This window comes from Vipera berus (genome assembly GCF_964194415.1).
Source record: "Vipera berus genome assembly, chromosome: 2".
Classification (NCBI taxonomy): Eukaryota; Metazoa; Chordata; class Lepidosauria; order Squamata; family Viperidae; genus Vipera; species Vipera berus.
Window position 1 is genome coordinate 263,169,587 of NC_138203.1, and position 13,971 is coordinate 263,183,557.

At 42.9% G+C, this 13,971-nt stretch overlaps 1 protein-coding gene across 1 annotated transcript in view; it reads left to right on the top strand.

The window, feature by feature from the left end:
- Window positions 1-1,477: 1,477 nt before the first annotated feature.
- The window catches only part of KLHDC8B (kelch domain containing 8B), a gene marked incomplete at its 5' end in the record, with an annotated part of 41,790 nt that continues 29,296 nt past the window's right edge, over window positions 1,478-13,971 (top strand). Inside the window, one exon of the mRNA XM_081321274.1 lies at window positions 1,478-1,853. Coding sequence (XP_081177400.1) covers window positions 1,478-1,853 — 376 coding nt within the window. The remainder of the gene's footprint in view (window positions 1,854-13,971) is intronic.

A 13,971-nucleotide genomic window follows, 5' to 3' on the forward strand; every position in this document is an offset into this window, starting at 1 on the left:
AATCAAATGGACATTGGGACCCTGGGGGGAGGAGTAATGAGTATGGCTTTTGATATACTGTGTGCGCGGTATTTTTCCTCAGACCTCGCTTTGATTCCTTGCTATCACTAGCTCCTAATAAAAGTTCCTTTTGAGACAATGCCTGTTTCAAGAGTTCTGCTTTCTTGGGAACCTAATTTGAGGCAGGACCTTACAATTTCCTTGGTCCAAGTCCTGGCCCTCATATTAAACCATTCCTGAATGGTATGGCTTTTCAAAGAAGACTCTTGCAGGACAACTCTGTCAACGCTAACATCGGATGTTTTTGCGTTGACAACAGATGGAGATGCAACCATTTTCTTCTTATGTTTTACTCTTAGAGTTAGATGATGTTGGGGGGAGGAATGTGCGTGAGAGTTTAGCTTGACATAACAATACTGAACCTAGTATGAGGACCAAGGTTATTGAAATAAGAGATGAGAAGAATTGGCGGGCTGGAGAACTGGAGGAAAGCCTGCATTTCAAACTAATTGGAGAATGTGATTTATGACTGTTAATTGGAGGAGAGAATTGTACTTTGATACTATGTGCACGGGAGAGGAACTCAGTTTTTGGCTTCGACTGTGTTAGTGCAGATGGTATGCTACTCAAGTAAAGATTCTTTAAGGTAAACAATGCCTCGAAGTTCTTTGAAGAGTTTCATCTGTCGGAACCATGACAAACTCAGGAGAGATACTTTTTTTTTCCAGGAGAAGACCACCCGGGATGTCAAATGGAGTCCATGGGACATATGAAAGTGCTATTATGAAATGCAAACTGAAAGCTACTCTGTTGAAGCTCTTTTCTGCTTGCTTGATCTAGGATTATTGCCTAGGTGTGAAGGACAGATGGAAGCTGGAGGGATTTAATTTGGGAGCTAGCTTTTAATCCAGTGTCAGTGTTTTTCAGTATGATCAAATTTCTTGAGCTAGCTTCCTTAGCAGCCAGTAATTTTGTGCATTATCTCTCTCTCTCTCTCTCTGCAGCAGAACTCAACGTCAATGCAGAGACACTGAGGTACCGACTTCATTCAGAAGAACCTCCTGAACGTGTCCTGGTTTCTGAGTCTGGCTGACCACTTAGGGTTAGGGGCTGACCTCCAGCATTATCGACCACCCTCGGTGTCTGGGCCATCCATTCCTTCAAGTTATTTCTAGCCATTCTGGAGAGGAATGGTTCCTTCTCCTGTGGAGACCCCATCTCTTGGTCATCACGGCAGTCTTTGCCTGCTTCCTTGGGGCACCCTGGCCTCTCCTGGTAGTCAGATCTTCCTCCCGACCTCCTCAGTCTTTGTGGATGTGGAGTTCCAAAGGTGGAAGAAATAAGTCCTTTGACTTGCTTCAGGTGAATGTTTCCCGGTCTTGGGGACCCAATGCAGAAAGTTGCCATGCTGAGGCACCAACTCGCTGCAGGGACAATTGCCATGTCTGTCTCCTGAGATGTCAGGCCCTTGGGCAAAATGGAAGCACCCAACGCCAAGTCATTCTTCTGGGAGACCTTCCCACCCATGCCTACCTGTCGGGTCTATTGCAGCCCAACCTATCAGGATGGACACCTCTTTGTGGTGGGGGGGTGCAACCAGCAGGGTCAGCCATTGGACACCCTGGAAATGTTGGACGTGGTTTCCCACAAGTGGATAGCATTACCTTCTATGCCCACCCCACGGGCAGGGGCAGCGGCCGTGATGCTTGGCAAAGAAGTGTTGGTGATTGGTGGAGTTAACTCCACACAGAGACCCCTGGCCTCCGTCGAAGTCTACCACATAGATGAAGGCAGGTGGGAGAAGAAAGAAGACCTAGATCAGGCTTCAATGGGCATCTCAGCCCTTGAGAAAGGTAGGTGGCCAAATTACTTCATTTTGGTGGGTTGATAGGGAGCTAGAAGAGGGACAGTACAAGGCAGTCCTCGACTAACGATCACAACTGCACCCAAAATTTGTGTGGCTAAGTGAGACATTTGCTAAGTGAGTTTTGCCCCATTTTATGAGATTCCTCGCTACAGTTGTTAAGTGAACCACTGCAGCTGATACGTTGGTAACACAGTTGTTCAATGAATCTGGCTTCCCATTGATTTTGCTTGCCCAAAGCTCGCAAAAGGGGATCCTGTGACCTTGGGACACAGCAACGGTCATAACTATGAACCAGTTGCCAAGGGTCTGAATTTTGATTGCATGATCATGGGGATGCTACAAGGTCATAAGTGTGAAAGATGGTCATAAGTCCGTTTTTTTCAATGCCATTATAACTTTGAATGGTCACTGAACTGTTGTAAGTCGAGGACCACCTGTACAGTAGTTGCCTTGACTGGAACTCCAGACATTGGGGAAACCAGTTGCTCTACCTTTATAAGTTGAAGTTTTAGCCAGGCATATCCTTTTACGGACATCCCATTCTGTTCCACATTGACAATTTTCCTGCCCACTGAATGCACACTTTTCCTGAGCTGATTTTGCTGTTCATCATTTCTGCAAACAAAGTACCATCCTCCCCACCCCTACTGATAATCTTGTTCTTATATAGTGCTTGTAAGGACCCACCTCCAGCTAACCACCCAAGAAAGCAGAACTCTTGAAACAAGCATTGTCTCAAAAGGAAACTTTTATTAGGGGTTAGTGACAGTAGGGAAGTCAAAGCAAGATCTGAGGAAAATTCGGCTTAAACGGTACAGTTAAACCAGCAATATTCCTCCTCCCACCAGAATCATAATGTCCATTTGAAATCCAGCCAATCTTCAGGTGGCACAATGTTTGGGTAACTGGCACATACACACACACAGATAGATAGGTAGGTAGATGATAGATAGATAGATAGATAGATAGATAGATAGATAGATAGATAGATAGATAGATAGATAGATAGATAGATAGATACACACACACACACACACACACACACACACGGAAGACAATAAGGATTTGGGGACCTGACAGCGCTGGAGCTGATTTAGTCTCCTAAAGAGCCACTGTAGGAGAATATATGCTAGCTTTGACGGGTGCCCATGGGTTTTCTGGAAAGTGTCATGAAAAGGAGGCTAGGAAGAAGTGGGCACAGTAAAAGAAGTCAAGCTATCATTTTAAAATATTTTTTTCCTCCTTTTTCATTGCTTCCCACCTTACCTGAACCTATGTAATTTTTAATTCAAATTTGGTGGTAGCTGAAAAGTAAGCTAGGGTGGTAGCATAAAAAGAAGTTGGAGAGGGATGCATACAGCTTCAGCACTGGTTAACACCCGTGGAATATAGCAGAATTTTTTTCCTCAGGCTGTTGGACAGAGTTGGCTTTTGAAGGCTCATTGGGAAGCACCCTAAAAAATAACAGGTAGGGCAAAGACATTTCCTTTCAGTTCTATTTACATTTATTTAAAATTAATAAATTAATGTATTAATAAATTAATAATCTTCTGGGAGGAGGCTCCGTGGCATCCGAAGCAGAACATCCAGATTCAGTCACAGCTTTGTTCCATCCAGTATTAACCTTGTGAACTCTAAAGCTTCCTCCTTCTGTTATGTATTCAAGATGGACAATAATAATAATAACAATAATAACAATAATAATAAGTTGGAAGGGACCTTGGAGGTCATCTAGTCCAACCCACTGCTCAGGAAGGAAACCCTATACCATTTCAGACAAATGGCTGGCCAGTCTCTTCTTAAAAAGTTCCAGTGTTGGAGCATTCACCACTTCTGGAGGCAGGTTGTTCCACTGGTTAATTGTACTAACTGTCAGGAAGTTTCTCCTTGACTAGTTTCCATCTGTTGCTTCTTGTCCTGCTTTCAGGTGCTTTGGAGAATAGCTTGACTCCCTCTTCTTTGTGGCAGCCCCTGAGATATTGGAACACTGCTATCATGTCCCCCCTCGTCCTTCTCTTTGTTAAACTACACATACCCAATTCCAGCAACCGTTCCCTATATGTTTTAGCCTCCAGTCCCCCAATCATCTTTGTTGCTCTTCTCTGTACTCTTTCTAGAGTTTGAACATCTTTTTTACATCATGGTGACCAAAACTGGATGCAGTATTCCAGGTGTGGCCTTACCAAGGCATTGTAAAGTGGTATTAGTACTTCACGTGATCTTGATTCTATCCCTCTGTTAATGCAGCCTAGCACTGTGTTGGCTTTTTTGGCAGCTGCAACACACTGCTGGCTCATATTTAAGTGATTGTCCACTAGGACTACGAGATCTCACAGTTACTACTATCGAGCAAGGTACCACCTATACTATACCTGTGCATTTGATTTTTCCTGCCTAAATGTAGAACCTTACTTTTTTCACAATTGAATTTCATTTTGTTAGATAGTGCCCAGTGTTCGAGTCTGTCCAGATCCTCCTGTATCTTAAGCCTATCTTCTGGAGTATTGGCTATTCCTGCCAGCTTGGTGTCATCTGCAAATTTGATGAGTTCCCCATCTATCCCCTCATCCAAATTGTTGATGAAGATGTTGAAGAGCACTGGGGCCAGAACAGAGCCCTGGGGCACCCCACTACACACTTCCTTCCATGTAGATGCAGTTCCATTGAGGACCACACGCTGAGTACGGCCTGTCAGCCAGCTACGAATCCATCTGGTGGTAATGCTATCTAACCCACATTTTTCTATCTTATCAAGTAGTAGGTTGTGATCTACTTTATCAAATGCCTTACTGAAGTCCAAGTAAATTATATCTACAGCATTCCTCTGGTCCACTAATTTTGTCACTTGGTTTGTTTGCATCAAGGTGTTCGCTGATTTGTTGTTTGATTATCTTTTCCAGAATCTTCCTAGGTATTGAGGTCAGGCTGATAGGTCTGTAGTTTCCTGGATCTATTTTTTTCCCTTTTTTGAAGATGGAAACTACATCAGCTCATATAATATTTATATGTTGCTTATATGTAAGGTTGTAGGTCAATACATATGTTGTATGTTGTTGTTAGTTGCGATGTCACGGAAGAATTAACCTTCCTATCAGAGGAGGACGGACCGTGGCTCATCTGATGCATGGTGAATATCAAAGAAAGAAAATCCGTGGCCTATTCTGCTGTAAAACTTTTAATGAGCTAACAAAGCAAAACCTAGCTGACTACATTCTCTTGTCAGGCAGAAGAGAAAGTTAGAAAGTAACTGTGAGAAACTTTTTCTAGGCTTGCGCACAAAACAGTTTGAAACCATAACATAGCTGGACATGCGAGATTTACTACAGTTACATCATAAGATAGTAACACAGGTGCAGAGAGCAGTGGAAAATGTACAGATAGAAATGAGCGAAGCTGACAAAACTAAAAAACAGCAGTGACATCCCCTTCTTTTGTCAGCAACACAGAACTCAGATAAGACATCTTGCGCAGATACTCGTGTTGGGCTGTAGGAAGTGGTTTGTTCAGCATATCAGCAATTTGATCATGTGTAGGCACGTACTGCAATTTAACAAAATCTTGTTTAACTGCTTGTCTTATGTTTTGATAACGGATGTCAATGTGTCTAAACCTGGAACCTGTAAATCGATTCTCAGATATGTAAACCACAGATTCGTTGTCTTCCATCACAGTGATCGGTCAAACCGGAGGTGTCCAGATATCTGTGACTAAAGCATCAAACCACGTTAGAGAATTACAAGCATCTGAAACACAAGCATATTCAGCTTCAGTAGATGAACAAGAAACAAAATTCTGTTTACGCACATGCCAGTAAACAGGACATCCATTTAAAAACATCATATAACCTGAAGTACTTTTACGTGATTTCTTATCACTTGCCCAATCTGAATCTGCATAACAACATAACTCTGCATAGTGTGTGTTGGTTCTAACAACAACTTCATGTCTTTGGTGTGTTTTAGATATCTCAATAATTTCTTAACACATGTCCAATGAAACTGTTTTGCCTTGCCTACGTGTCGTGATAGGAGATTAACACTAAGTGCAATGTCGGGTCTAGTCCAACTACTTATATATAGCAGCGACCCAATGACTGAGCGATAAAGTGTTTGATCTTCGAACTCAGGACTTGGTTCATGTGCCAAGTTGTGAAAATCGGTTTTCATGGGTATACTCACTGGTTTAGCATCCTTCATGTTGCAGTGATGCAATAGTTGGTCAATCTTATCCTCTTGTGTGAGGCTAAACCCCTTCTGAGTTTTGACAACCTGAACACCTAAATAAGTGTTAATATATCCTAAAGACTTCAATGTGAAAAACTGTTGTAAAGCTTTAGCAAAATTCTCACTCATCTGCTTATTTGGACCAATATAAACAATATCATCAACATAAACAAGAATTATCTCATACCCATTATCAGATCTTTTAGTAAACACACATTCATCTGTTTTTTAGTTTTGCCAGCTTCGCTCATTTCTATCTGTATGTGTTCACTTTGAGAGCAAGCAACTAAATTTCATTTTTAATGTGTGCCATTATGCCCACAATAAAAAAAAATGACAATGAAAGTTATCTAATCTAATCTAAACTTAAAATTACCCTTTGCCATGTATTGGATAGTTTTTCCTTCATGCAACTTAATAATTACAACTGAGTGAAACTTTGGGAGGCTGCTGGGGATGAAATGCTCTGTGTGTGTGTGTGTGTGTGTGTGTGTGTGTGTGTGTGTGTGTGTGAGTGACAGAGCTCTAGGTCTGCACGCAAATGCTATACAAGTAGTCTTTGACTTACGGGCACATTTGGGACTGGAATTCCCGTGGTAAGGTGGTAAGTTGACTGACCCAATTTTACAACAGTTTTTGGGGTGGTTCTTCAATGGGCCCTTTTTGCCAGAAATCACCAAGTGCCTGAATTGTGATCGCATGACTGTGGTACAATGGTTGTAAGTGTGAGTACAGGTTGCATGCCTCTTTTTCTGATGCTGCTGTAAATTTTGACCTGTCATTTGAATGAATGGTCGTAAGTCGAGGACTATCTGTAGAGCAGGTATCTTAATTAAGTACTCTTAACATGGTAAAGGTGCCTTTGTAGGTAAAGTTAGGCAGGCACAAAGGAATGTCCTGCTGCACTCAAAAGAAATCTTGTGGTGTGTTTTTTTTTAACTTTGTAATGGGAAATGTGCAATGTTCTATGTGTGTGTTTGAAGTACCAGCAGCTGCCTCAGAAGGAAAAGGGGGTGGGGTGGGGAAAACGGATAAAATAAACTTGTATAGATAGTCCTCAACGTACAGCCACAACTGAGCCCGGTATCTGTGTTGTGAAGTGAAACATTCGTTGTGAGGTTTGCCCCATTTTATGACTTTCCTTGCCCACAGTTGCTAAGTGAATCACTGCAGTTGTTACGTTAGTAGCCCCGTTGTTAAGTGAACCTGGCCTTGGCTTGCCAGAAGGCCGCAAAAGGAGTTCACATAACCCCAGAACATTGCAATGGTCATAAATAGGAGTCAGTTGCCAAGCATCTGAACTTTGATCACACGACCATGGGGACAATGCAATGGCTGTAAGTGTGAAAAGTGGTTGTCTTGTCGATATCACCTGGGAGGAGTTTGATTCTGTGACTCCGGAGGAAGTGGACAGGATCATGGGGAGGCTGAGCACCACCACATGTTTATTGGACCCGTGCCCTTCCTGGCTGGTCTATGCAGCCCGGGAGAGGACACGCAGCTGGTTCCAGGCAGTTATATCGGCTTCTCTGAGTGAGGGTATCTTCCCCGCCGTCTTGAAGGAGGCGGTGGTGAGGCCTCTCCTCAAGAAGCCTGCCTTGGACCCAGCTGTATTGAACAACTTTCGTCCTGTCTCCAACCTTCGCTTTCTTGCGAAGGTTGTTGAGAGTGTGGTGGCGCATCAGCTCCCTCTGGTCCTGGATGAAGCGGATTATCTAGACCCGTACCAATCGGGTTTCAGGCCCGGGCACAGCACGGAGACGGCATTGGTCGCGCTGGTGAATGATCTCTGGAGGGCTCGGGACAGGGGGCATTCCTCTGTTCTAGTCCTATTAGACCTCTCGGCGGCTTTCGATACCATCGACCATGGTATCTTGCTGCGGCGTCTCAGGGGACTGGGAGTGGGAGGCACAGTTTTACGGTGGTTCTCCTCCTATCTCCAGGGACGTTCGCAGACGGTGTTGGCAGGGGGGCAGAGGTCGACCTCGAGGTCTCTCATTTGTGGAGTTCCTCAGGGGTCGGTCCTCTCGCCTCTCCTGTTCAACATCTACATGAAACCGCTGGGTGAGATCATTCGTGGCTTTGGAGTTGGGTATCATCAGTACGCTGATGATACCCAACTTTTCTTTTCGACCCCAAACCACCCCAGTGATGCCCTCAACGTGATGTCCCGTTGCCTGGAGGCGGTTCGGGTCTGGATGGGGAGGAACAGACTTCAACTCAACCCCGACAAGACTGAGTGGCTTTGCATACCTTCATCCCGGGTCTATTCGGACATTCCACCTCTGGCTATGGGGGGTGAACTATTACCCCCCGTAGATAGGGCTCGCAACTTGGGAGTCCTCCTAGATTCACGGCTCACCTTGGAAGACCATATAGGAGCTGTGACTAGGGGGGCCTTCGCCCAGGTTCGCCTGGTGCGCCAGTTGCGGCCCTATCTTAGCCGGGATGATTTGTGCACGGTCACTCATGCGCTCGTGTCCTCTCGTCTGGACTACTGCAACGCTCTCTACATGGGGCTGCCCTTGAGGACCACCCGGAAGCTCCAACTGGTACAGAATGCAGCCGCGAGAGTTGTGTTGGGAGTCTCCCGATACTCCCACGTTACACCTCTGCTCCGTGAGCTGCATTGGTTGCCAGTTGTCTTCCGGGTGAGATTCAAGGTACTGGTAACGGTGTTTAAAGCCCTCCATGGCATGGGGCCGGAGTACCTTAGGGAACATCTGCTGCCGGCATCAAGCTCCCTGCGCCCTGTGCGTTCCCACAGAGAGGGCCTCCTCAGGGTGCCACCGATCAGAGAATGTCGATTGGTGGCCCCCAGGGGGAGATCCTTCTCTGTGGGCGCTCCGGAGCTGTGGAATCAGCTACCGGTAGAGCTCCGGATGGCGCCCGATCTTCGCTCCTTTCGTCGCGATCTCAAGACGTTTTTGTTTGTACAAGCTGGCCTTGCCTGAGGGGGATCGGTGGGGTTGTTTTATCTTTGGTTTCTTAATTTTATCTTGGGGTTTTTAGAATTGTACTTCTATTGTTTTAACTAGGGCAACTGTTTAATCTCTTTTTAATGTTTGTATTTGGTATTTTATTCTGCCCTGTGAACCGCCCTGAGTCCTCAGGGAGAAGGGCGGTATATAAATGTTATTAAATTAAATTAAATTAAATTAAATTAAATAAGTCACTTTTTTCAGTGCCATTGTAACCTTGAATAGTCACTAAACGAACTCTTGTAAGTTGAGGACTACCTATAATAGCAACTAGATTTTCAGGCGCACGGTGTGTGCAAGATGCCAGCATAGCATCGCTTTTACGTGTTGTAACATTCCTTGCCTTCCAGCCAAAAAAAAAGAAAGGGGAAAAAAAAAGGCTTAAAACCCCGTTTCTGTCTTTTTGTATTTGTTATTACAAATAAGTACAATGCAAAAGGTGCGTTTGTCACGGACCGGACTGATTGGCAACAAAGAGGCCTTTTCAGTAGAAATTGTACCCCTGTCTCTCCAAAGCTTTGTTTCTGATTTAAAGCAGCCACAGGAGGCTGCCAGTTTGGTTGCAGAAGTGGGAAGCAGGAAGGCTGTTTTCCCTCAGAAATATTTGTTCGCCCCACAAGAGCATCCGGACTCCCTTTCATGAAAAAAGCACAGCTTTGGGAAAGGAGACTTAGAGGGGGGTGGGGTGGGGAAAGGTGATGCATATGGCAGCAGAGAGAAGATTTGATTCTTCTGCTCTCAGCACTGTTACCATGATAAGATCTGGAGCCCTCTGGAGCTGCAGTAGGTGAAAAATTCTACAAAAAGAAGATGTGATTGTAGACGACCCCTGAAATGTGTCAAATGACTTATAAGTGCTCGTCTGTATTATGCACTTAGCTGATCTTGCTTTCTGCAGAAGAGCACATTATTTGTAAAAGAGAGAGAGAGGGAGAGAAAGACAGACACATTTGAGATTTTTAAGACTTATCTGTTTCCCATTTATGAACTCTTCCTTATATTTTTATTTATTTTATTTATTTTTATTTTTATTACATTTATATCCCGCCCTTCTCCGAAGACTCAGGGCGGCTTACAAGCTTAGCAGTAGCCTTCATTCTATGTATATGCCTGCTTATTAGGGCTTTCACACACACCCCAAGCGGCATTATTACAAAGTCAGCTTATTGCCCCCAACAATCTGGGTCCTCATTTTACCTACCTCGGAAGGATGGAAGGCTGAGTCAACCCTGAGCCTGGTGGGATGCGAACCTGCACTAATTGCAGGCAGCTGGTGTTACTTAAAGAGGCATCAGCCCACTGCTCCACCAAGGCTCTTTTACTCTGTGCTATCTCAGAAATTGGCTACGCTATGTATGGTCCAGGGCTCTTCAAACTCGGCCCTTTTATGACTCATGGACTTCAACTCCCAGAATTCTTCAGCCAGCATGCCTGGCTGAGGAATCCTGGGAGTTGAAGTCCATGAGTCATAAAAGGGCCAAGTTTGAAGACCCCTGCATATGGTCCTTTAGTTCCACATTTTTTTCCGTTCCATTTCATTCCTTTCCTCCTCTTTTTCCTGTTAGGTTTCGATCATTTGGAGACAATGCTAAATTTGATGTTTATAAGGATAATAATTTGATCAGGAAGAACTTAAATGTGAAAGTTATCAGCCATTCCAGTAGAATGCGTTCATTTAGTACAATCAAATATATCCATTTAATACATTCAAACATTGGTTGGTTCAATTTCATCCATTCAGCAAAGATTATTGGATATAAAATTTTCAAGTTTCTTTCAAAACATATTCCATTCAAACGAAATTTATAATTGATTCAATCAAACCAGTCAATTTAGGCTTGGGTTTAAAAAAATAAACATTTTGTTTTGCTTCAGTAAATATTAATGCAAATATATTTCTTCCAACTAGCTAATGTTCTAAACATTTAAATCTATTAGCTATTAACATTTCTGGAGTATGTATATAGTAAAAGCAAAATGCATATAACCTTATTTAATTACATTATCTGAGAACTTGGACCTGGGTAGTAAACAATTGTTGTGCTTTTCTTGTGTTTAATAAGGCAGGTAAAATAGAAATTGCCTGTATTATCATAATATGGCTGTCTCTTTTTTGTTATTGTTTTTCATTAGATCAATTTTCCAGCACATTTGCTACCATATAGACATTTTCAAATTCTGCTTTCTTTTCTAACATCTTGCTACTGCTTGTTGGAATGCAGCCAATAAGAAAATTCTTTAGACTTCAATGTGTTTTTGATTATCAAATCAAAACAAAACAAAAACTTTAGTAAGGCCAAGGAAGGATCCATTGTAATTTTCTGAGTTGTGATTTGGTTCAAATAGTGATTTGTCCTATTTTAATAAAAAAATTGCATTCCCAAAACTGGACAGCTTTATAAGACTACTACATATGATAATAGGAATCTATTTCTTTTTATTTTCTCTAACATACTGAGTTGAATGTCAGACCAAGTCCATGTAGTATGGTCTAATTAAACTGATTTATTGCTAAGCAACCTATGCACAGGAATTGTCTCAATGTACCCGCTTGGAATCTAATAAGGGTGAAGTTGGTAGTTTGGCGGGTCAAATCCCGAGTGCTGCGTAACAGAGTGAGCGCCTGTTACTTGTCCCAGCTTCTGCCAACCTAGCAGTTCGAAAGCACGTAAAAATGCAAGTAGAAAAATAGGGACCACTACAGTGGGAAGGTAACAGCGTTCCGTGCGCCTTTGTCGTCTAGTCATGCCGGCCACATGACCATGGAGACGTCCTTGGACAAGCGCTGGCTCTTTGGCTTTGAAATGGAGATGAGCACCGGCCCCTAGAGTCGGAAACGACTAGCACACATGTGCGGGGGAACCTTTACCTTTACCTTTTTAATGTATTGGGCCTGTTTCACTTGAACTGTACCACGTGTCTTTGAATGCTGTTTAAGATTGCTTAATCGGAGTCTGTGTAACGGTAGCTGGCTTCTGAGACAAGCAGTTTCCAGGATCACCATTGGTTGGCTCTAGGGCGGCAATAGGCTCCTTCAAACCTATTGGCCGCCACCTAGTGGCCAGCAGTATAAATAGCTGCGTAGAAGCCTTGGTTACTAGTTCAGTTCCTGCATTCAATAAAGCATGTTCCTGCCTGAACTCTCTCGCCTCCTCTCCTGCTTGCAACAAAGAACCCAGTACACAACAGCTGCAGAGAATTCAAGTGAAGTTGGATTTAGTCTGCCTGTGGCTACATAGGAATTCTAGGCTGATCCCTTTTTTAACTCCCTCCAGAGGCTCTGCCATTCCTTCTTCTACACTTACGATAGAATTTATCATGTTGAGTTCATTTGATATGAAATACCAGCTATAAAACTCACTTTTTCCCTAACTTGGGGCAAAATTGTTTTCAGTGTTTTTTTAATGTCAGTTGGATAGCAACCAGATCAAACATACCGGGGCCTTCCCATCTAATACATTATTTTCAACCCACTCAGAAAGTTTGTCTTCCAACAGAATGTTGTAAATTTTTGAAATTCTCACCCATTCCCTATTATCTGATAAATTTAGCTTAATCTTAGATTTAATGTTGATTTGAACTCTTTGTATTATAACCTGCTGGAACTGTAGCGAAATGTAGAATTTCTTCATGAATGAATGACAGTTCTTAAAATTATTTACAATTGTGCTCTGTTCATCAGAACATATTTGTTGTAGCAAAAGCTAAGTGACAGCATAACCTAATCCTAAATTAACAAAACGGAAGTGATCAATTGCTGCATCTAGTTTAATCTACATCTAATACAACATACTAATGGAAAAAAAATCAAATTGTGGATTGCATTGCTTATCATCATGTTCCTCCTCATCTGAAATTGTAGTTTGCAATCCTGTCCTGTGGACTGAAGTCATTTTGGTCATAGTCTGCAAGAGAACTATGGACAGGGAAGACAATGGCTGAGAACTAAATAGACTTTTAAAGATTCAATGGAGGGGATAGTGTTAAAGGAAGAATTTTTATGGTTCCCGCTCATTCTTCAGGCAGTCTCTGCAGCAATTTTCTCATGGCCAGAGGTGGGCAATTATATTTCCCAGTGGGCCACATGAAAAACTAGGACTGTTGTGGAGGACTGAACAAACAGGGCTGTGAAGGTGTGTAGGCATGCACACACGGACATAAGTAAATTGGAAAAAAATAATACTTGCCTTCAAAATGAAAACAATCCACACAGGCCGGATGGGGATAGCCAAAAGGCCAAGATGTGGCCCGGGGGCCATAAAACATCCAAGTCTGCCTTAGCCTAATATTTTTCATAATTTGTGATTAATAAGAATAATTTATTAAACTTGGATGCTACCCGACTCTCAACAACTCTTTAAGTGGCTCACAACAGAAATTATAATAAAAATAAAAGATGGAAATGTGATGAAGTGAAAGGTCTACCCTCTTCTTTCCTTCTTGAGGGCCCAAATAAAGAGCCAGACCTTCACGGGTAAAGAAATAAGAAAGGCAGATCCCAGAAGCATCATGGAATAAATTTCCAGAGGCCCCTCAAGACTTGGCTATGCCAGCAGGCCTGGGGATAGATGAACTAGTGTGTGGCTCTATTTTTAAGCATATTTTTGTTTATTATTTTTATTTTAGCATGGTTTTTGTGCTTTTTAATAGATGCATTGACCGTTTTTAGTTCTATTGTATGCCACCCTGAGTCGTTTGTTTTGGTTAAATAAACATTTTTTTTAATTTATAGGAATAAAAAATTTACAGGTTACAGGAATTGGCTACATCTAGTCCAGGGGTAGGCAACCTCGGCTCTTTTGTGACTCGTGGACTTCAACTCCCAGAATTCCTGAGCCAGCATGGCTCAGCTTGGAAACCTCTCCCTTTCCCCTCAGCATGGCTGGCTCAGGAATTCTGG